The sequence below is a fragment of the Pinus tabuliformis genome, chromosome 2_2, assembly GCF_031772625.1.
Source record: "Pinus tabuliformis cultivar Carrire ecotype Pingquan chromosome 2_2, CPIR1, whole genome shotgun sequence".
NCBI lineage: Eukaryota > Viridiplantae > Streptophyta > Pinopsida > Pinales > Pinaceae > Pinus > Pinus tabuliformis.
The window spans coordinates 537052305-537076409 of record NC_142300.1 but is presented as its reverse complement, the minus strand read 5'-3'; the positions used below and the strand labels follow the sequence as shown (position 1 = coordinate 537076409).

General features: G+C 37.3%; 1 protein-coding gene across 1 annotated transcript in view; it reads right to left on the bottom strand.

The window, feature by feature from the left end:
* The window catches only part of LOC149193723 (uncharacterized), a 53956-nt gene extending 30141 nt beyond the window's left edge, over positions 1-23815 (bottom strand). Inside the window, exon 1 of the mRNA XM_089407414.1 lies at positions 23546-23815. Coding sequence (XP_089263540.1) covers positions 23546-23815 — 270 coding nt within the window. The remainder of the gene's footprint in view (positions 1-23545) is intronic.
* Between the last annotated feature and the right edge of the window lie 290 nt (positions 23816-24105).

Genomic DNA, 24105 nt, shown 5'->3' with positions numbered 1-24105 from the left:
ATGTGGTGATGGAAGGAACTACAATGGGTGTCGTTATAATCTAGGAGATTGTACATAGTTACTAACAGTGAACCACTCAAGCAGTAAACATACATACATTGATATACATGTACCCTCACATATATGAAAGAATGGAAGTATAACACAAGCAACGAGAGATCAGTAAATAAGCACTTGTATTGATGTATCACGATTGTTGCATAATAGTCTCTTTTTCCTCCTATTACACCATGTTTTTTTATATCTTATGATTCAATTACCAAGTAGTTATAACCATATAACTATGTGGGTCAGTTGACTCAACTTATGAGAACGCCCAAATTACTATTTGACTAGATAGTCGATAAAGTTCGACTATCAGATCTAGTCAATTAAGTCAACTGTACCATCCAACATCTTCCCCCCCCAAAGTCTCAGTTCCTTACTTGCCTTGAACTAACCTTATATTTATCAAGCATAGATAGGGCTCAGATCTCTCGAGGTGAAAACTTCTTTTTTTAGTGCAAAGCTTGAGGAAAGTTTTACACATAGAGAAATTTTATCCCTCTCGACACTTGATAGATCCAGGGTTAAGATGGATCTAGGATGGTTTCAGTCGTGCGCCATAAAAAAAAAAAAGTTGAACATATAATTATTTTGATCATTTTGAATATGCTAAATCTGTCTAATATTAATCTTGTCATTTTAATTTTAATTTTTCTTAGTTAACTTAGTTTGTTGAGATGATAGAGACTGTTAATAACTTGAATGATGAAATAAAAAATTTGAATGCAAAGTGACAATATGAAAATGTTGAATGATAGAAAATGTGAATTATAAGAATGTAGTAAAAAACAAATAGTCTTGATTGTGATCAATATCAAACTATTTTATTCTACAACTTTTATTGTCACGCTTATTATTTTTGTTATCTTTTCATACTAATCATATGAAAAGGGCGATTGAAATCATAGACCATTCAAATCTTTAACTCAAGCTTTTGTATTAAACATCAAACCTTGTCTCTCTTGCTCCCTAATATGAATAATATCTTTCTCCAAAGTCAATTATTGTGCCTTATGGAATATTAAACCCAAGTAAGTTTCAATGGTAGTTGTTTTCTATCACCTCATTTGAATGCAAAGTGACTAATAATGTTGAATGATGGAAAATGGGAATAATAAGAATGTAGTCAATTACAAATAGTTTACAGTTTCAATGATCTAAGTGGATATTGGTGACCACCTGCCTATTCCACTTGGAATCTCACCATAGTTTATTTTAGTTTCCTTAATTGTAGCACAATTTACTATTTTTGGTAGTTTTCCAGGTCCTGAACTTTCAACGTTGTTTTAAGGCCCTAAACGATTTTTTTTTTAATGGAAAACGAACAAACTCAGTATTTATATTGGGAGATTGCAATTAGAAGTTGTAGTCCTTGAGTAGATCTTTCTAACGAGTTATTGTATGCATCAAACGAAGATCGTATGCCAAAGTTACAACCCTGGGAAGTTGATGTACTAATTTACCCCACGGGGCCCACAAACTTTTGGTGCTTCATCTCCTAGGGTTAGGTTTTTGTATGTTTAGGGTTTTCCATTGTTTCTAAATAATAAGCAGGCCTTCGAGCTTCATTGTAATGCAGTTCATAAGGTATGTAGCCGCCACATCTCTTCTCAGAGATAAGCTATCATCACCTGAGCTAGTTTATTTCCATTTTGCATGTAAACAATTTTGAATACTTTGTTATTAATGAATTGAAGTTATGTTTTCGTTGTATCTTTGTGTTTATGTTTATATCTATATTTAATTTCATTCCTTCATAAATTTGTATCATTCAAGAAGAAAACATTTCAAGTAAGTGAACATTTTATTTAAGATTAAAATTCAAGTATTTTATTTATGGTTGAATTATTTTAACACAGAAACCAATGCACATCCTCAATAATTTGTTGTGTTTACACTGAAACCAATCCATCTATTTAAGTGAAAAATCAAAATATTTATGGCTTTTAAAATCAAACTTATTTTACCTTTTGTAAAATCCTCGCTTCCTCTTCCTCTGTGTTTAATAATATTCAATACTATATAATATATGTATTGATCTTTGTGTATCTATTTCTTCTCCCCTCTTGTTGACACACGTCATTTAACAATTTCGCAAATCCTTGCGATTCACCCTATTCAAATTTCTCTCCCGAACAAGTAAAACTAAATCTCAAATGCTTAAGAAAATGAAAACAAAAATACTAGTAGGTGGCAACCTATCTAAGTCAGTGTTATAAGAAGTTGCCATTGCATGTAGCTTTTATCAAGGGAAATGTGTGAAAGTTATCAGTAATTTTGGATCTAAATGAAGAAGTATGCATCTTGAATTCAATCATGAATACAATTAATGTGAAACACAACCCATTGCAAAGATATTCAAAAGGTGCAGATGGATATTTAAACAAGGTGATATGGTCATTAAAAATGTACTAACAAGAAAGGGAAGCTTGTGCATGAGGATTATATTACATTCAAAGTTTGATTATAAGGTATATAATATGCAAAGTTTTATGAATCCTTTAGCTTGTCTTTAAATCATTCTAAAATCCCAACCCAATGAAAATATTAAAGGTGGTGATCAAGATAAATATGGCAGGGTCAAAATGTGAAGTCTAGCGATAGCGATGACAATATAGAGAACAAGTTATATCCTTATGTATTTTATTTTTTCCATGGCCTACCCTTATTTTTTCAATGTATGTTACTTACGTGTTGGGTTTTCACTCTCTTTGTCAGCGCTATGCTATGGGCAACGAAGTTAATAAATAAAACACGAATTATTTATGAGATAGATATACAAGAAAGAAGGGTGATTCATCGTGTGAAGTCTGCCAATGTGGCATTATGAAGACTCTGAGTATTCCTATGTAGAACTACTATTAAGAATGCTTTGGGATGACACATGAAATTCATATACTTGCAACCATGCCGATCCGTTTTGGCCAGGCATTAACTAAGCTAGTACTTCCCATAATTGTGACGAAGATGTTGCTCTGATATCCACACCATCACTTCGAGAATTATTGAACTTTCCCTCAATAATCAACCAAGTTTGTTGTTAGTTTTTCTTTGAGAATTCCCGTGAGCAGTTGGAGGACATACAGTCTAGAATCAGAGCCAAGATCCAGAGGGTTGGAACTATCACAACCGAATCACCATCATAATAAAATACTGGTTCAGGTATGTTTCTCTTTTAGTGAACTCAACATGCAAACAAGAAATCAATGACTTAGTTAATTTGAAATTATGTGAAGTTACTCATTTTTTCCCTTGCTTTATACATTTAAATTGGGCTTTGTGTGCATTACCAGTTTGAAAATATGAACTGTGAATACCACGAGTTCTGTTATTTTTTCTCTTACATTATGATAGTCATTGATTTTTGAGATCACTGTTAAAGAGCATATGGTTAATATGAGTTAACATGTAACTTGTAAATCTAAAAACTTGTAACGCTCTCCTTACTCGCGTTTGACATCAAAACATTACTACCGTTCCATCTCTTGTCATCTCTCAAACTCTTGTCTCGATAAAGGTTTTATGTCACAGAATCATATCTATTTCGTTTGGGTATTCTTTCTTTCACATAACCATAACCATAGTTTACCATAACGTCAATTTGCGTAAACCAAGGCTCGTTAACGTCATGCTTCATGCAGTCTTCACAATTTATATTTTTGTTATACTACTCTCATCAATCACAATGTCTTACCTTTAAACAAATATCATAAGGGTTTCACTTCTTGTATTGTTGCATATATTGTATCATGCATCACCCTCAATATACTTCGTAACAAATTTGCTAACATATCTCACACACAATACATATAATATGTTCCATTTACCAAGCTTGAGGATATTCAACTATATTATTAGTCCTAAGTGTTGCTCAGTGGATTTTGAAGAAGAAATATTATTCCTTTCTTTTGCTTGGCTTATAGTTTTTATGATCAAGCAGTATGGCTAACCCAAGGCCCCACGGCGATGCCCTTGAATGTGTCATAGTATGTTCAGTTTTCTCTAGCAACCTGCATAACAATAAATCAAATACCATTTCTCACGTTGTCCAATGATATGTCTCGCTTAGTCCTTGCTTTGAATTATAATTTTTTTCCACCCTTATCATCATGTCAATACAAGTTGCCCTTCTAATGATGGTTGATAAATAAAAAAACACCTTTATAACACACTGTAATACTATTTGGCCCTATAAATTGATTTGGATTTCGTTGCCAAAAAATCTTTTTGTTTGTGAGCCACATTTCACTTATGATGCACAAAAGATGAAATGCTCAGAACACTCACAATAAATTTATATTGTTATGCACATACATCTTTTTACACCTGAACATATCTGTGCCGTATATGTTGTCCAATACTCCATCCTGATAGTATTTGTAAATGCACACATGAGTCCATGCCCCTCCCTGCAAGCATATTTCCCTATGTATTTTATTTTTCACTCATGCATTAGTAAAAGCAAAATTTACGTATTGTTTCTTTGCTTACTCATATAATATGATAAATTCATTTGAACAATATGAGTTTCTTCAGTCGTCACAGTCTCATTTGAACAATATGAGTTTCTTCAGTCGTCACAGTCATGGCAGAGGTAACAGAGGAAGGGACCTTGCGATAAGGAGAAATAAGAGACCAAGAATTTCAGCCCATTTTGATGGGGATTATGAAGAATTGAGACAATTACTACAAGCTGAAGTTGTTAACTTCACTGGCCAACCTATCTTATAGAACCCTCAACCTTCCATTCATGATCGACCAAGCATTGACATCCTTGTATCCCCACATGTATCAATGCAAATGGTCATTACCACTAATGATGGTTGGGAAAACATGATGCAACCTATCTAGGGGTGGTCCACAACTTCTCTACCTCCTCCTCCACCACTGCCTTTAATTCAAGCATCACAACATTTATAGTTTACCACTTTACACGCCATCCCTGCCACTCAGTTAGCAGCTTAGTCATCCTGACCTGCCATTCAATCTCCTCAACCAACAATCAGCCAAGGAAAACAAAAAGCCCAAGTCACTAAATTTGACTCATCCCATGGCTCCTCACACTCTGTCACTTCTCACGCCCACCATGACGAGCAGGAGCAACAAGCTAAGAGTATGGTAAAAGGAATGGTTGCCTCTCAGAGCAAGCATGGTTTTTAGAAATAGTTACTTGTTATTTTCAAATATAATATTTATGAGCATAGGCTTCAGTTTTCAATTTTTTCTACCAACAACATTACATTTCAATATATATTTTAGTTGCAACGTACTTATTTCAACACTCTGTCACAATTTTGTCATATGATATGATGGTATTACATGAATAGTCTTACGAACATCATATATATCTGCTTGGACAACGCTACATTTTACGCATTTTTAATGACAAGTGGCACATATATTTTGAAAATATGGGTGCATGTTTTGTCCTGATACTTTATAGATGAATTATATATGGTACTCGGAGATACAAGGGGATTTACATGATGGGGGGAACAAGGTGGCAATGTTTATTGTTTACCACTATGGTTACAATTTGATGCATGCTTACATGTTTTAGTTTTTGCTACATGGATATCTATTGATTTACATGAACATTATTCGATATGGCTTTTAGACATATTCACACATGGGCTATGATTATTTTAGAATATTTATTTTGAGAAATAAGCATTGTCGGGAAGTGAAATGACAATAGGAGGGCCCCACCTACTAAAATATAAATATAATAATAATGAAAAGTTAGCTATTATTTAACACCTCCCCCCTCCCTTTAGAAAACTCTTCCCACTTTCAAGTCATCATGATTAGAAATAAAATAAAATAACTACCTAGGAAGTTGAACTTCCCAACTGTATTGAAGGCCCTTAAAAGGGTTTGAAGTTTATGAAGGGGAGGGAGAGAACATTGTGAGGAGCAATATGTAGTAAACAATTTTATGTTGTCATTATTTCCTCTTTTTACATTTTCTATGAGTAAAATAAGTTGATCTAATGGTGGTAGCAAACTTTCTTCAAAGGGGAGATAAGGTCGTACCCAACTTCACTCAATCCTTTTGAGTATTTTTTAGGTATCTTGAATTTTCTACAACTCCTTTGTTGATTAGAAGGTTGCTAAAATTTAACCAGTGCTAATAGCCATATATTTTGCAAAGAAAACAAGTTGTTCATAATTATATTAGATTGCTTGGAGGATTTTTTTAAGCTGCCTTATCATTTATTACTTTCCAGAATATTTGTATATGATTGCTATTATGTTACAAGTATTCCATAATTAAGTCTGGTCAAGGATTCTCACAAAAATCCCCAGTTTGATATGTTGTACTCAAATTTTTTAATAAAATCAACTTTCTTTTTTTTTTGCTCTATTTCTTGTGCATATATCTCTTAGATTTTGTGTATTTATCAACAATTTGTTCTCTAATTTTTATAAAATAAAATTGCAACTTATGCTCTACAATATTTAAGGTTGCAAGACTTTAAATTATTGATTAGTTTGCTGCTAACTCAAATCAAATTTTTATTTAATTTGATGTTATTGTTGTACCCTTTGTTTATTTTGTATAGCATTTTGCTACCTTTTCTGCAATTTTGTGCCTATTTATTTCAAATTTATTTGTCGTTTTTATATTTTTTTGTATATAATTTTGTGCTTACCATAAACACTTGTAAATTCTCCTTAAACTCTCATTAACCTTCGGGGAATTAAACTACTGGTAACCTGTCCCATTATCTCACTTTCCCTATGAGATTCGAGGGGTTGGTTGAGAGAGGTATAACAACTTCTTTCTAATCAACACCTCTCTCTCCCTCTCCAACTCTATGTCTATCTCCCTCCCTCCCTACCGCCTTCTCTCTCTCTGCTCCCTCTCCGCCCCCCCCCCCCCCCCATCTCTCTCTCTCTCTTCCCCTCCCTCTCTCCCCCATCTCTCTCTCTCTCTCTCTCTCTCTCTCTCTCTCTCTCTCTCTCTCTCTCTCTCTCTCTCTCTCTTCTTCCCTCGCTTCCCCTACCATCTATGTCTATACCTCCCACAATCTCTCCTTATTTGTCTCTCTACCTCACCCCTCAAACACACACACACACTCTCTCCATATATATCTATCTCTCTCTCCCTCCCTCTCCTCATCTCTCTCTTCTTCCCTCTCTGCCCCCTCCATTTATATCTCTATCTCCATCCATATCTCCTTCTTTGTCTCTCTATCTCAACCCCCAAACATACTCTCTCTCTTTCCATATATATATATATACATCCCTCTCTCTCTCTCTCTCCCCCTTCTCTCCCCTTCTCTCTCTATATTCCTTCATGCTCCCCTCTCTCCCTTGTCACTCCCTCTCTCTCTCCACCTTTCTTTCTATATGTCTTTATTCTTCCCCACCTCTCTCTTCCCCTCCAACTCCATATCTCTCTCAACTCCTCTCACCCTTTCTCTCCCACCTCTCGCTGTCTCTGTCTCTCCCTCTCTCTCCTCTCCCTCCAACTTGTTGATTTTTCATATGATCTTCTAATTGATAATTGCTTCTTATGATTTCTTACGTTAATATTTTCTTGCATTCAAATTCATCATAAATAAATTACATAGAAGATCTTCAATAGTAGAACAAAATTGACAGTAGGATCATAAAGAGACAACCAAACAAGAAACACAAGTATTTACCTTAGGAAAACCCACTTGGGGGAAAAACCCAACAACCTTTTCCTTAGAGAAATTATTCAAGTCAACAAAGATACATCTAAGTCAAACATAAAGTCAAATTGACAACCCTAGTCACACTTGGTCAAATTGCCCACTAGACAAGTCAATCTGTTGTGCAACAAATTTAGCCTTGTTTGCTTTTTAGGGTTGAATTTTGACCTTCTTCTTCACCTAGGAAAACTCAATTTTGTTGCCCAAATAAGTCCAGAAACTCTGCCATAGATTCATTCATTCTTTGCCTCAGATTTGTCCTTTCTCTTTGCCTCAAATTCATCCTTTCTCTCTGCATCATATTTCTCCTATGTTTTGTCTCAGATCCACCCTATCTTTCTACCTCAGGTGATCTAAATTGTTTGTTTATGGAGGAGGATGAAACCTTTATATAGTCTTCTAGTGAACCGAATGGGTGTGACCATAGGGGCAAGCCGAACTGACTTCTTGGAGGGCCGACTTTATGTTTTGGAGCCAAAAATTCAATATTAGAAATTCAAAATTTTCTCTCTTTTGAATCTGACTTGAAGAACATGTTTTATATTAATCATTATATGTATTTCAAGGACTAAAATGACATGAAGAACATGTCTTACATAATTCAAGGGCTAAATTATTAATTATGAAAACTAACCATAGCTAAAAAATTAAACACAACTCTGTCACTATCTCCCTCACTCTCCCCTTCTCTCTCCCCCCTCCATCCAAATGATTGATAATTGCCACTCTATGCAATCAATAATATATATAAGGTCTAATATAATACTATTTATAATGGAGATGTATATTATTATAATATATTGGAATAATCAATATTATGTGAATGAAGACTTTTGTGAGTAGAATAATTGCTCCGGGAGGTGCTATCCAACCTAGTATACAAGAGATTTTGTACTGTCATGTCCTGTAAACATTTTGACTCGGTTAAAATAAAATAAAATAACCCTATGTTAAAATAAACATTCTATGTTATTATTTTTTCATCAATTTTTGTTGGGTAGTTAAGGTAAACTTGAAATAAAAATAAAAATAAAAATAAAAATAACCCTACCTTAAAATAAAAATTCTATGTTATTATTATTTTTATTAATTTTTGTTGGGTAGTTAAGGTAAACTTGACTTGGTCAAGTTATCGGTGGTTTTTGAGCTTTAGGTTTATGACAACCCATGGTATTCATGTGGAATATAGTCTATTTAAAGGGAGAATTAAACTAGTCTAGATTCATCTTAACTCCGGATCTACCAAGCATCGAGATTATATTAGATATATTTTAATGACGTCCATGAGACCCAACAGTCTAAGGGACATAAAGTCCACATCAGACAAAACATCACACTCTCAAGTTTCCCTCTAGCACAACCCTTTTGTTTTGAATTTCGATCAAGAAATTCAGAGTTTTGTGAAGCCTTTCTTCCTCAAACAATGTGCTCAAACTATCCACCTTTAGAAAACTTTAAAATTGATTATGAATGTCCTCACAAGCCAGACATTCCATGATGAAGTGCCACTTAGTTTCAACCGCTCCTGTCCTACAAAAGATACAAATTATTTCTTCCCACTCTTCCTTGGGGATTATCCATCTACCTATTTCGCACCTAAGATGGTGAGATCCGGTCCTCAGCTGTGCTATTAAAATTTTGGCCTTACCCTTGATTGGGGCACTCAAATAAGTCTTTTCTTCATGCAATTGTGATGGGTTGAAGTTTTTGACATATATCACTTTTTTTATGCCAACCTGTTTTTCCCACATGGCAGTCCTGAATTTTTCAAACACCCAATTTTTTATCTCCTCTTTAGAATTAGGACAATATTGCCAATTAATTCCCCATTTTCTCATCCATTTGTCATTTTGCTTCCTCCAAGTTTTCTTCCTACGCTTTAGCTCCTCTGCGGCAATCATCTTGGGCCAACGATGTGCCTCCATTCTTTCCACCTTTTTTAGATAACTTAATAAACAAATGATTGTTGAAGCCTCCATCGGGAACATTCCAGCCTCAGCTAGCAGGATCTCATATGGGACCGTTGAATTGACTTTGAGGTTACTAATGATTAAGTGCTTTTGAATTCTTTCTAGCTGTCTCCACTTGTGATTTGACATGCTGCTCCCCCAAACTTCACATCCATATAGGACAACCAAGGTAACCAACACTCCAAAAAGAGTTTTCTTTGTTCTCCAGTCCTATATTTATGCTTTACTGCATCTGTTCTGAAGAAGGTAAGAAGATCTCCAACCCCCTTGGATCCTTTTAGTTATGCATGTCTCCCAACTGAGCCTGTTGTGAAAAAGAATTCCTAGGTACTTTTACTCTTCCACTATCTACAGAGTTTTTTCCTCAAATATGAAGCTAACATGTTGCTTTTTCTATTTCAAAGTGAAGATAATGAATTTGATTTGGCTAGTATTTACTTGCATCCCAACCTCCTGATAGAAGAGCTCTAAGGCCTTCAAATTCTCCCTCAAACCATGGGCAAATTTTGCAATTAAGATAAGATCGTCAGCATACAAAATTAGCTTTACCACATACCCTGTTAGTTGAATCTCCACTGGTTTTGTTTAGCCATTCTTCTAGCTTATCAATATATAAACCAAATAGAGTGGGGGAGAGGGGACACCACCGCTTGACCCCAATGTCACTACCAAAACATTCCGAAAAGACTTCTTTAATTCTGATTTTAGCACTAACTTTCTCATGCAGTTTATGGACAACAGTTCTATATTCATTTGGGATTTCAAGCTCTTCCATTCTTCTTCAAAGATTATCCCTAGGAACAGTGTCAAAATCTCTTTTGAAATCAACAAAGCAACAAAAGCCTTCCCCACCTTGAATTTCCCATACATTTCGATGAAGTGCCTAAGAGTGATGCAATGATCAATTGTAGAGTACTTTGGCCTAAAACCAACCTGCCCTTTTTCTCTTTTACCCTCTTTTTCTGCCCAACTACTGATTCTACACTCCATCATGTCCCCAAACAATTTTCCAAGAAGAGGATTGACCATAATAGTATGATAATTAGAGGGATTATTGATGTCTCCACTTTTGTAAAGAGGGATAGCAAAACTTATTGTCCATTCAACTGGAAATTTTCCTTGTGTGATGTTGTTGAATATCCTTTTGATGGTTGGGGCTAAGATCTCAACACCCCATTTTAATAATTCTGCTTGTAACCCATCAATGTCTTGGGCTTTACCACTCACTAAATTTTTTATACTACGCTTGACATCCTCCACTGAAAATAACACAGTTGTATAGCTGATTGTGGGGAGGCTACTTTTCTCTTGATTTCTCTCATAGAGATACTTTGCATATTCAACCAATGAGTGCCTGAGATATTAATATCTATTTGCTTTCTCTTTTGTTGTAGTTCCCGCCAAAATCCTTTGGGGTTGTGCTTTCCCAAAGAGATTAATTCATTTCTTCTTGAAGTCACATAATTTTTTTTTTCTTTTTCTTTTATCAGATTTTTATATTTTTTCCTGCTCTCACTGTCTGCCTCCTTCCCCTTAAGGGATCAAATCTCTTGAGATGCAATTGTCTTTTAGATCCATCTAATGTGGTTTATCATCAAGATGATTAAATTAGATGATGAGAATATGATCCAACATGGTTTAAAAAAAGGAAGAAGTCTAAGTCAAAAAACATTATTGTTATAAAAAAGAATAAATTTAATAAAGTCAAAAAATAAATGTTAGGAAGCTAATAAATTAAAAAAAGTCAAAAAAATATAATCGTTAAGAAAATAATAAATTTAATAAAACTCTTAATAAATAAATAATGATGGGATATTAATATAATAATATTTTATTATGCATAAATATATATATAAATAAATACATATTTATATAACCACTAAATAATAGTTTATATAAATAAGGGTACACATAATTAGTAATAAATATATAATTATAATGAAAAGTAAAAGGAAAAAGTTGAAATCCATAATAAAACAAGGCTGCATACTTTGAAATGTATGAACTAGAGAATTTGTCTTATAGTTGACTATATCATCGAATTTATTAAGTATGAGTGAACAAGGTAGAATATTTAGTTATATTTAAACTAAGTTATAGGGACTAGCTATTATGTATTAGGTATCAAGGTCACACAAGACCTACTCCAAATAAATCAACTAATTTACACCTCATGAATATTCTAAAAGAATATTCATAACAATTAAAGACATAATTAATTATTAAATTTTAAAATTGAATATAAAACACATTTTTTATTATTAATTTGGTTTTATGATACACCACAATCATAAAATTGTATATAAAATATTTTATTTATTAAGGGGTTATTTTTATGTAAGATTTTAATGGTTAAACATATGAAGTTGTGGTTATTTTATTATTTTGAATTAAACAGGTAACTTTTTAGAAAATTATTACCATTTAATAAAGATACAATGATCATTTGTAATTATAATTAAATATTATACATATTTGTTAATATTCTAAATATTTTAAATTAAAAAAGAAAAGATTATACATATTTGTTAATATTCTAATTTTTTTAAATTAAATAATTAGATGTCATTATCTAATTATTTTATGTTTTGATTTTTTGTGGGTAGGAATCTTATGATACAATTAGAAACTAGATTATGAACTTTGCTTATTTAAAGTGTATGTTTTTATTATATAAATTGATTAAATATTTTGAAAAACCCTTAAAAAAATTTAGATTATGCAAAATGCATAATTGAAATTTATAACTTTAAACAAATTTCAATTAAATTTTGGTGAAATATAATTTAAACATATAAAGAAAAAACTTAAAATATTATAGATAACAAATATTATAACTCACAAAAACATTATACTTATTTAATTATTTACATATATTTAAAAAAAATTATAACTTTATTTATTTACATATATTTAAGAAAAATTATAACACCTCTAACTTTATTTTTTAACTATGGATTTGACTTTAGTTTTTCCACTCGGGAAAAAAACAAAACAAAAATAAAAAACTACTTTATTTTTAAATCAATTTTTATATTTCAAATATATCAATAAAAAGTTCATCGATGGCATAAGTTGAGAACGGAAGTATAAGAAATTGAAAAAAAACGATATGAGAACCAATGAACCAAGTCGACAACTCTTTATCAAGTATATAATATATTATTAAATATTTTATAATTAAACATAGATTTATTGTATATTCAATGTAAAGTTATTAAATTTAAATGGAGATCGTTGTTAAATATTAAAATTTAGTATATTAAAAAGTTAACAAAGATCTCAGATGTTTTATTAAAATTTATGATTTTTCACATGCACGATAACAATATCGAAATCCAAAATAGTTTGATATAATTATATATTAATAAAAAATAATAATATTCTAACCATATAATCTATTGATTATACCTGATTATAAATAGGTATAATATAATTAGATAATAATAAAATATTATTATTTTAGATTAAATAAAAATAATAAAGATAATAAAATTAGGATTAAATGTATATTAAAAATTATTATAAATAATAAAAGTCAAATGAGATATAGATATTAATAATTATATATATATATATATATATATATTTTTTGATCAAGTAAGAGTGGAACCTTCCATTAGTCAAGAGAAAATACATATTGTACAACAACAACACCAGCTCTGTGAACCACTCAACAGACAATTGGGTTGACTAATCAAAACTACATCAAGACTGTTGTCAAAACAATCTGTCCACTAGAGAGTACACAGAAACTGCCCTGTCTATCTAACCGTCCTCAGAGTGGCGCTCTGGATAACCAGCGCACACGAACCCTTAAGCTCTTGATGTCAAAAATTTTGCTTATCACATAAACCTTCTAATCACGTTATATTTCTATTATAATCCGTTTATAATAGAAATAACCACAAACACACAATAATTTACCTTTTCGCCCTTTTCCTTGGTTTTTGCCGGACTTCAAAAAGAATTCACACGCGTTAATAACTTCATCAGGTCCGCTCCATTGCTATCGGCGCATCGCTTAATAGTATTCCATCGCACCTTCACTTAACCTTCCTCCGATCGCAGATTAAACTGATCTCCACCATCCATTTCTTTCCACGATCCAATGGTCAATATCTTTTCCCGCTCAATCAAACTGCATGACATTCCTTCGTCATTGATCTGTGCTTAGTAGATCCGACGGTCCACAACGATTTCGGATCAACAAACAGCACGGAGAAAACCTGCCCGAAAAGCTGTTTTTTATTTTCCTCTGTTGCTACGTGTCGCTCAGTTAGTGGAATCAGGCGACTACCCTTCCAAACCACTTACCATCCTTCCTCCGCCCGAAATCCCACTTAAGGTTTTGAGAAACCACCTCTTCGTTGTGTTATCATCTGCGCTCTTTCACCGTGCGATGAACGTTGATCTGTTGCTCTGTCAATCGGACGGTCGACATCTATTTCTTCCACCATTCCTTAACCTTTAATCGTCTTTACAACCCAACATCGTGCAGTCCTTCCTTCTGAGATCCGCGGTCAATAGCACATTTCGGGCCATCAACTTGCCCACTTGAAACTTTAACTTACGGACCCGAAGAGAAACAAAACCACCTCTCTAAAATTTTTTTGGGTCCGCTTGAGGAATAGCCATCGATCATCTTTTCACCCCGAACACCATGCGATCCCATCCTTGGAGATCCGACAGTCCAAAGCTGGTTTCAGGTCGGTAACTTGCCCACGAAATAATTTATTTTTTGGACCCGATGAGTATCATAAATCACCACACTAATGTTTTTCGGGTCCGTTTGAAGATTTAACCCCCGTGTGGTTTTTCGCCCAAAATCCATAGGATGGTGGAGTTCAAGGCAATATATGGTTAGCTGCCTGCCAACTAGCCCGTTGTTTACCCCTTGCGCTTGGTCCATTCTCCACTGTTTTCATCAGTCCCTGACTGCTGAATTTACATGTTCTGAGAATACTCCCTGTCTATGGTCGCCTATCTGTGATAGTCCTCACGCAAAGTCCCTGAGGGTGTCAATGCCCAAGTATATCTTCTATTACTTCTTGAACAGAGCACTCCTTCATTCGCCAAGCGATCTGCTAATCTGTTGGTTGTTCTGCGTACGTGAACAAATTGGAGTGTTCTCAGGGTTCTCAGGTGGGATTGTATACGTTGATAGACCTGCAATAACCACCAGTGTTTTGACACTTTTTCTGGTGTTGTACCGTTGCATATCTTCTTGACCGAATTAATTATCAATTCAGAGTCTGCTTCTACAATAACATTGTGTAAATCTGACTCAATCAAGATTTCTAGGCATTTCTCTAAGGCCATGAGTTCCGCCATATTATTAGTGGCATTCCCCAAATGACTATGAAAGATGATTTGTATGTATCCCTTCTCATCTCTTATGACTTCGCCATAACTAGCCACTCCACAGTTTCCTTTAGAGGCTCCATCTATGTTGAATTTCAGAAAACCAGGTGGAGGAGGTTGCCAGAATTCCTTACCCACTGTTGTGTAGCTTGCACTCTTTATTATGCCCTGGGGGATCGACAACTGGAGACCCAATTGCAAAAGTATATGTGCATCTTGGTTTAGAGGAGGGTTTTCAGGGGGTTTCTTTAGACAAGTACTTACAGTTTCTTTGAGTTGTCTTATAATCTGAGCTATGATGCTCTGTGTTGAGCCAATTCTGTTCTTGAAAATCCTGTTATTGCGTTCTTTCCAGACATCCCAGATCAAAAAACCTGGAATCAGAGTCCAGGCTTTGTTGACTGTTTCATTTTCTGAGAAATCTTTCTACCAATTCTTTAAAGTGCCAGTAATGCTAGAAGCGTCCTTGTCAGTTTGCCTGAAGATTGAGGCTACCCAATTCCACAAGGTAGAGGTGAATGGGCAGAGGTTGAGTAGGTGATCCATCGTTTCTTCTTGTAGACCACACAACTGGCATCTAGATGGACCAACTAGACCTCTTTTTCGAAGATTTTCCCAAGTCAGAATCTTTTTATGATGCACCAACCACATGAACAGTTTAATTTTCATCCAGTGCGAGTTCTACCATAGGTCCTTCCATATCTTATCAAGGTTTGGAAAGTCAAGCCCAATGACAATTCTTTTGGCTTCTTTGATATTGAAGTTTCCCTCATTGTTTCTTCCCCATCTTAGTTGGTCAGACAATGTAGATGTTAAAATATTTCTTTGTTCCAAGATGACTGCAAGAGCTTTTGCTTGGGCCTTCAAAGGGGTTTCTTCATTGTATCCCAGGTTCTTCCATGTTCTCCATTTATCCTTGTGTCTTGTTTGATCCCAGAAATCACTTACCCTGAGTAAACCTTTAATGTCAGTGTCATTCTTAAGATTGGCTAGTTCTTCTCTACACAGGTTAGGTTCCTGCTGCCAGTTGTCCTCCCAAAACCATGCTAGGTTTTCATCTCTGATCTCCCAGAAACTGTGCTTCTGAACTATGGTTCTGTTCTCCCAAGCACTGTTCCAAATGTGGGAGCCCTTGATGTGCCAAGACATTCGAATATGATCCCTTTCTTGCCAATTGTTTGCATACTTCTGTTTCCAGAGCTTGGCCCATGGGGTTGTCGATTCGTTTAGCCATCTCCACCAAAGTTTTGCCCCCAAGACTTTGCTAAGGGTTTCAGGGTCATGAAGTCCTAGACCCCCATGGTTCTTAGGTTTGTAGAGCTTATCCTAAGCTATCAAAGCCCATTTCTTTTTCTCTTCCCCTTTGCCCCAAAGAAAATCTCTTTGAGTATTTCTGATGAGTTGTAAAACTCCTTTAGGAGCAGGAAGAGCTAAAAACATGAAGGTGGGTGATCCGGACTTAAACAGGAACGCAATAGGTTACAGAGATAACCATAAATACAGAGATGCGATAACCATAAATACATAGATGCAGCGGAAATAATACTTCATTTCATTAATGGAAAATACCGAAATATGCTTACAACTAGAAATGGAAATAAACCAGCTAGGGCGATGGTAGCATATCTCTGAGAAGAGATGTGGTGGCTACATGCCTCTGAACTGTTCAAAAACTATGTTACAGTGAGGCTCGAAGGTCTATTTATTGTTGAGAAACAATGGAAAACCCTTCACATCCCAAAACCTAACCCTAGAAGATGAAACGCCAAATTGTGGGCCCCGTTTGGGTAAATTGGTACATCAATTTCCCGGGGTCGTAACTTTGGCATACGATCTCCGTTTGACGTGTACGATAGCTCGTTAGAAAGATCTATCCGAGTACTACCACTTTGGTAGGCAACATCAGTCCATGGACCAATGTTGCCCCAGATTCCCAAAAAAACGTCGTTTAGGGCCTCAAAACGGCTCCGGAAGTTTAGGACCCGAAAAACTGCTAAAAATAGTAAATTGTGATACAATTTAGGAAACTGAAAAAGCTGAAAGAGACAGTTGTGGGGGTCCAAATGGGATAGGTGGGTGGCCACCAACATCCACCTGGATCATTTCTCCCCCCTTAGGAAGCAATGGTCCCCATTGCATTGAGTTCCTCCATGAGATGAGGAAGCTTCTGCTGAGCTGGGTCTCTAGTGAGCTGTTCTGCAATCTCTGCTGTGACCAGAAATGGTGGGAAGTATGGTCGACGATGGTCCACATTGAACACTCGGTGCAAGCGAAGGAATGGAGGAATGTTGTGCTTCAAAGCATTGTTTCCCGTAGCCTTGGTGCTGGTGTAAGGACCATGTCGGAGTGGTCGGAGCTTCTGATGGGCTCTTGTAAGGCGTTCTTTCTGCAGATGTAACCAAACTTTGTTGCCCACCTGAAACTTATGTGGTACCCTTGTGGGTGAGGAGAAGTTGTTCCTATGTTCTGTCATGACCGTATCCCTTTGCTATTGCTGCTACGTGTAGGAACCCTTTGCAGGGGTCATGGATGTAGCAACGATCTTCCCCTTACTTTGGGAGTGAACCAGACATATGAATTTCCTAGTCTGGGAGATGAGCTTGCTGCCTTTCTTGGTAGTGATCAAAGATGTGTCGGTAGGTGGGGCTACCTCCGGTATCCTGTATAATGAATTATTCAAAGAAATAATGACAGCACGAGGCCTAGACTCATACACAGCATGTCGCCTCCACAAGTATGGTTGGCCTAATAATACATCAGAAACATATAGAGGTGTAACATCACACAATACCTCGTCTGTGAAGGGTTTGATGCTGTAGGGAAGGCGGCACTGCTGGCGAACTTTCAGATCTCGTCCTTCGTGAAGCCACCCGATACTGTACGGCTGCGGGTGCGGTGTAGCCGGTAGGCCCAACCGCTTCACGACCTCTGTTGAAATGAGGTTCTTTTGGCTGCCACTGTCGACAATGAATTGTAGCGGCGAACCCTTCACCCACATCTGTGAGTGGAAAAGACGCTCCCCTTCCTCTGGATTTTCGGGCTCATCTTTCTGGATCTTGGCGGTGGCAACAGTGGCGCTGGGATCCGCATCAATGATATGCTTCCCTTTTCCATTCCCCTTGTCGGGTTCTGGCTCAGGGTCAGAACATGCATCTGATTTGGAAGCCTTCAACTCGGCCACCAGCGACTGCTTGGTCCGACACTCACTTGTGTTATGAGTGGGACTCTTTTGGAACTCACACCACTTTCTTGTGTCCTTCTTCGGCTTCGTGGTATTGTTATTTTCTTGCGGCTTCGATGGGTTGTCTTGGGTCACACCGCCTTGGCTTTGTCCTTTGGGCTTCGGATTTGCAGATCCAAAGTCTCGCTTCTTCTGTTTGAACTTTTGCTCGATTTTGACAGCATATTGGTATGCTGTGCCGAGTGAGGAGATGTTCAAGAACACCATCTCTTCCTGGATGTATTTGTGCAGGCAGCCACGGTATTTGAGTACCAGATGCAGCTCAAAATCTTTGATACCCAACTGTGTGCGAAGGGTATGAAAAATGTTTGTGAACTCCGGCACATCTTGGTCTCGTCCCTGCCGCAGTGTGGTCCATTTGATGTATTTGTCCTCATAGTTTCCGACAGGGTAGTACTGCTCCTTGATGGCATCCCGGAAGTCATTCCAAGTGGGTGCGGCTGAAAATAGTGAGCCTGTACTTTCATCCTTCTGCTCGCAGTAGGTTTCCCACCAGTCCTTGACGTGGGGGGCTGTTTTGAGAAGAGCAAAAACAATCTTTTCCTGATTTGAAAATTCATGAACAGAAAAATACCCATCTAGTAGATTTAACCATTTATCTACGACATCTGCGTCTATTTGACCCTCGAATATGGGGATTTCAAAATTAACTTGTACCTTGAAGGGTGTGGCATTTCTAGAGTTGCTGTTGGAAGCCGATGCGTCGCCTCTGGGTAGCCGCTGAAGAATCTGCGCAAAGCTATCCATCATCGCGTTCCTTTGCCGCTCGAGCGCTTCTTCGAGCAAGATTTTGATAGGATCTCCTGCCCCCTCATCTTTCTTCTCATCCGCCATGGGAGGCCGTCGGGATTTGCGAGGCTGGTCTTGCAAAGGTTCAACCAGTTCAAGCCCTAACTCCTTATATCCTGACCTCGTTGGGGACATGCGAAGAAAAACAGAGAAAAAGCAGACTGCTCTGATACCACTGATCCGGACTTAAACAGGAACGCAATAGGTTACAGAGATAACCATAAATACAGAGATGCGATAACCATAAATACAGAGATGCAGCGGAAATAATACTTCATTTCATTAATGGAAAATACCGAAATATGCTTACAACCAGAAATGGAAATAAACCAGCTAGGGCGATGGTAGCTTATCTCTGAGAAGAGATGTGGGGGCTACATGCCTCTGAACTGTTCAAAAACTGTGTTACAATGAGGCTCGAAGGCCTATTTATTGTTGAGAAACAATGTTAAACCCTTCACATCCCAAAACCTAACCCTAGAAGATGAAACGCCAAATTGTGGGCCCCGTTTGGGTAAATTGGTACATCAATTTCCCGGGGTCGTAACTTTGGCATACGATCTCCGTTTGACGTGTACGATAGCTCGTTAGAAAGATCTATCCGAGTACTACCACTTTGGGAGGCAACATGGGTCCATGGACCCATGTTTCCCTAGATTCCCAAAAAAACGTCGTTTAGGGCCTTAAAACGGCTCCGGAAGTTCAGGACCCGAAAAACTGCTAAAAATAGTAAATTGTGATACAATTTAGGAAACTGAAAAAGCTGAAAGAGACAGTTGTGGGGGTCCAAATGGGATAGGTGGGTGGCCACCAACATCCACCTGGATCAGTGGGAATAGTTTGCAGGATAGCCTTTGTAAGCACTAGTCGTCCTGCTAAATTCAAAGACCTGCTTGTCCATTTCCAGATTTTATCCTGCAGTCTATTAGTCACTGGCTCCAAAACTTCCTTGCTCAGAGGTTTATCAGTGAGAGGTATTTCCATATATTTGGATGGTAACTAATCTCTTTGAAAGCTGAGAATTCTGGAGAGGTTTCTCTGAATAGCAATGTCAGTATTAAAAAAGAAAATTTTTGATTTGGTGAGGCTTACCTCTTTACAAGCGGCCATAGCAAAGTCGTTTAGGATTTTTTTGAACACTTTAGCTTCCTTGACCGTGGGTGTACCCTGCAGCATAGTGTCATCCACAAATTGTTGATGAGTCTAGGCATCCCCATTTGGGGTGAGTTTGAGACCCTAGATTCTTCCTTCTATATTGGCAGATTTAATCGCTTTGCCTAATCCTTCCATCATGAGAATAAAGAGGAAAGGCGAGAGTGGATCTCTTTGTCAGAGGCCTCTCAAAGGCTTAAAGGTTCTAGATGGAGAGCCATTAAGCAAGATTGAAAAATTAGCTGTAGTAACAAGGGCCATTACCCATGTTATCCAGTTGTGGTTGAAGCCATACGCTATTAGTACTTCCCTGATGTACGACTAGTTGAGCTTGTCATAAGCTTTCGCTAGGTCAAGCTGTACGATCATCCCTGCTTGCTTATTGCCCTTAAGAGAATGAACCACCTCGTGAGATTGAATGATGTTGTTTAGAATTTGCCTTCCTTCCACATAACCAGTTTGCTCCTCAGACATAAGTGTTGGAAGTAGGGGCTTGAGTCTGTTTGCAATTACTTTGGAAATAATTTTGTACACCACATTGCATAAAGCTATGGGTCTAAATCTGTCTGGTGTCATAGCTTTTTCCTCCTTTGGAATCAAAGCTATGAAAGAAGTATTAAGCGCCCTCAAAATGGTTTTGGATCTTCTCGAGTCCTCCACAACTTCAAGGATATCTTGTTTGACTATTTCCCAGCATGCTTTGAAGAAGTCAACATTGAACCCATCCGGTCCTGGAGCTTTCCCATTTTGCATTTCTTTAATGACTTCAGTAACTTCCTCTTCAGTCACTGGCCTGTTAAGATTGTAATTGTCTTCCCTGGTTACAAGCTTTGGAATGTACTTTGTGAAGTTGTTGATAAATTGTGATCTGTCTACGAGAGGCTCCTCTGCTATGCTTTGGAAATGTTGTACCAGAGCACATTCCATTTCTTTGTGGGTGTTGAGCTCTTTCCCTTGAGTGTCTCTGAGTTTTGAAATCCTGTTATGTGACTTGTGATCCATGGTTGACTTGTGAAAAAACTTTGTGTTTCTGTCCCCTTCTTTAAGCCATTGCACTCTTGATTTTTGCCTCCAGAATATCTCCTCTTGCTGGCATCTATCTTCCCATTCCTATTGAAGAGTATCAGCTTGCATTTTCCTTTCCTCGGTAAAGCCATCTGTGATAAGGATCTGATTGATCCCTTGTAGTTCTGTTCAACCTCTCTTTCAACTTTGAAAGTATTGCCAAACTCCTTTTGGTTCCATTCTTTAAGCTTGAGTTTGATGTGTTTCAGTCTCTGTTGTAGAAGGAACATATTAGTGCCTTGAACGGGCAAATCTTCCACCCACCATTTACCAATATTACTAATGAAGTCAGGGTGAGTGAGCCAGACATTTTCAAACCTGAAAGGTCTGCTCCTCGGAGTGCCTATAAAAGAAGCTTCAAGTTGGATAGGCTAGTGATCTGAGCCACCAAAAGGAAGGATTGATGCGGTTAAGTCAGGGCTAGTGAGAAGGAGGTCCTTCCGAGATTATAAATCTATCTAGTTTAGAGGCAACTTGAGAAGCCCCTCCCCTCTTATTGTTCCAAGTGAAAGTACCATTTATTGTCTCCGTGTCCACTAGCCTCATGTTGTTTAGGAAGTTCTGGAAGGCAATGGAGTCTTTGCCTAGTGTTTTGGTCCTGCCTTTTTTTCTGTAAGAGATCTGATCATATTAAAATCCCCTCCCAGAATCCAGGGCATAACAGGATGTCTCTCTCTCAACTCCTCCAGTGAGGTGAGAAGTTTGAGTTTGTCTTCAAGTTTTTGAGGACCATAAACATTTGTGATCATATATATTTCCTTATCATTGAAAGGTTGGATCACCATTGAAAGGTAGTTCCTGGATGCTTCAGCATCCAAGATTCCAAGTTTCTGAGAAGCATCCAGGATTCCAAGTTTCTGGGGATTCCAGAGTGTGAGAATCCCGCCTGCCGTGTTGTCTGCTTTAACTTCTAGATACTCATACTTAATGAGCCATTTTCTATGTATCTCTCTGATTTTATCTATTGAACATTTTGTTTCCTGGATAAACACCATGTCTGGTTTTTCTTCTTTTATTCTATTGCTAAGATTTCTTTGTTTCCTTTTACTTCCTAGACCCCTAATGTTCCAGGTTGTGAGCTTCATTATGAAAGATTTGTAAATGAGTAACTAGTAAGATCTTTCATCTTACCTGAGTTAATCATGAGTTTCCCACACTCTGTCAGCAGCTCATTCTGTCTTTTCCTTCCTCTTTTCCTGCCTGGGTTCTTGGAAGAGTGTCCTGATGTTGCCTCCATCGTTTTAACCCCTCTATTTTCCTGGCTGTCATGGTTTCTTTTGACTCCAGAACCCTTTGCTTGAGATCTCCAAAGGAAGATCTGTTGTAGAGAATCAACCCCTTTGGTGGTTCCCTGCGCCAAGAACTTTTCTAGATCGAGATTCTCCCTCTCAAGAATCTCCTGTAGTTCATGGTCCTCTGTTCCAACTTCACTTGGGTCATCTCATGGTCCTTGCCAAGTTCCATGATGCTTGGCAGATCTTCCTTTAGTTTGCTGTTCTCAGGTACATCCTCCATGCTAGCATCTTTTTCCTTCTCTGCAGGATTATCCTCTGATGCTTGGTTCATCGCATTGTTCCCACCTTCTTCTTCTAAAATCTTGAAACTGTTATGACTTGGGTGTTTATCCTCGCTAGTTTTCCTTTGGTACTTTTTTCCTCCTTTCCCTTTGCCTCCCATCTTGGTAAAGCCTTCGGGGTCTTTGCCTTTGTTGGTTTTCATATTGTCCTCCAGTTTGTTTAAAGGGAAATCTCTGATGAGGTGCCCGTGTTCATGACATTTACGACATCTGAATGGGACATGTTCATAGTCCACCGCTTGCACCCATTCTTCATCATAAACTTCTAGAATGATTTCATCCAGAAGTGCTCCTGATAGGTCCATTTCTACACATATGCGAGCAAAGGAGGTGTTTTCCTCGAAGAGTCACCTCTAATATTTTTAAAAAATGACCTAATTTATTGCCTATGGCCTTTAAGGATTTAGGCAGCCAATAATATAAAGGTAGGGAGTAGAGTCGTATCCATACCGGTACTGATGTTAATGTTTCTCGTTCCGGGACAAAATTCATCACCCATGGTCGCATGTAGAGGCCAGCTGCAACATAAAAAGTATGGTCCTCCTTTGAACACTCCGTCTTTGTCCTCTAGGTTTGTGAACACCACTGTGAAGAAACCCCTAGACCCAAGGTGGAGGGTTATTTCCCCGTTATGTTTCCATTGGTTTCTTATCCAAACCTGCAAAGCCTTCTCCGCTGGCCATATCCCCATAAATTTACATATAATTGCGTATGCCGCAATGTGATCCCTGTGATCCTGTAGCGCCAGATTATTTAAAACAACCCAGGGTTTAATGGCTGACCTGGGTTTGCAGAGTTCTGTCACACTCCTGTGTTCAGTTCTTTGATTGTTGCCTTCTGTTCTCTTCTCTCCGCTAACTTCCTCATGATTCTCTTCCTGCTCATGAGAACTGATGTTTTCCGGCTTTTCTGTTTTGAACCTCTCCATTTCTGCGTCCATTGGTTTTTTGAAGTGATTCAAACCCGCTTCCTTGCTTCTGTTCGCCACTACATGGCTGTAGGAGGGAGTAGAACTCCCCCCTCCTCACCCCTCCATGACTACCAGCAACAATCCCCTGTTGGTCCAAACCCTCGTTCTACGATTTCCCCTCCAGAGCTCCAAGTTTTGCCCGATAAGGCCGTTATAAATAAATTATATTATTAATAGAAAATAAATTAATAGCGATATTAGTAAAGAGTAAACTAAATTAATCAAAAGTTAAAATAAAAAGAGGGGAA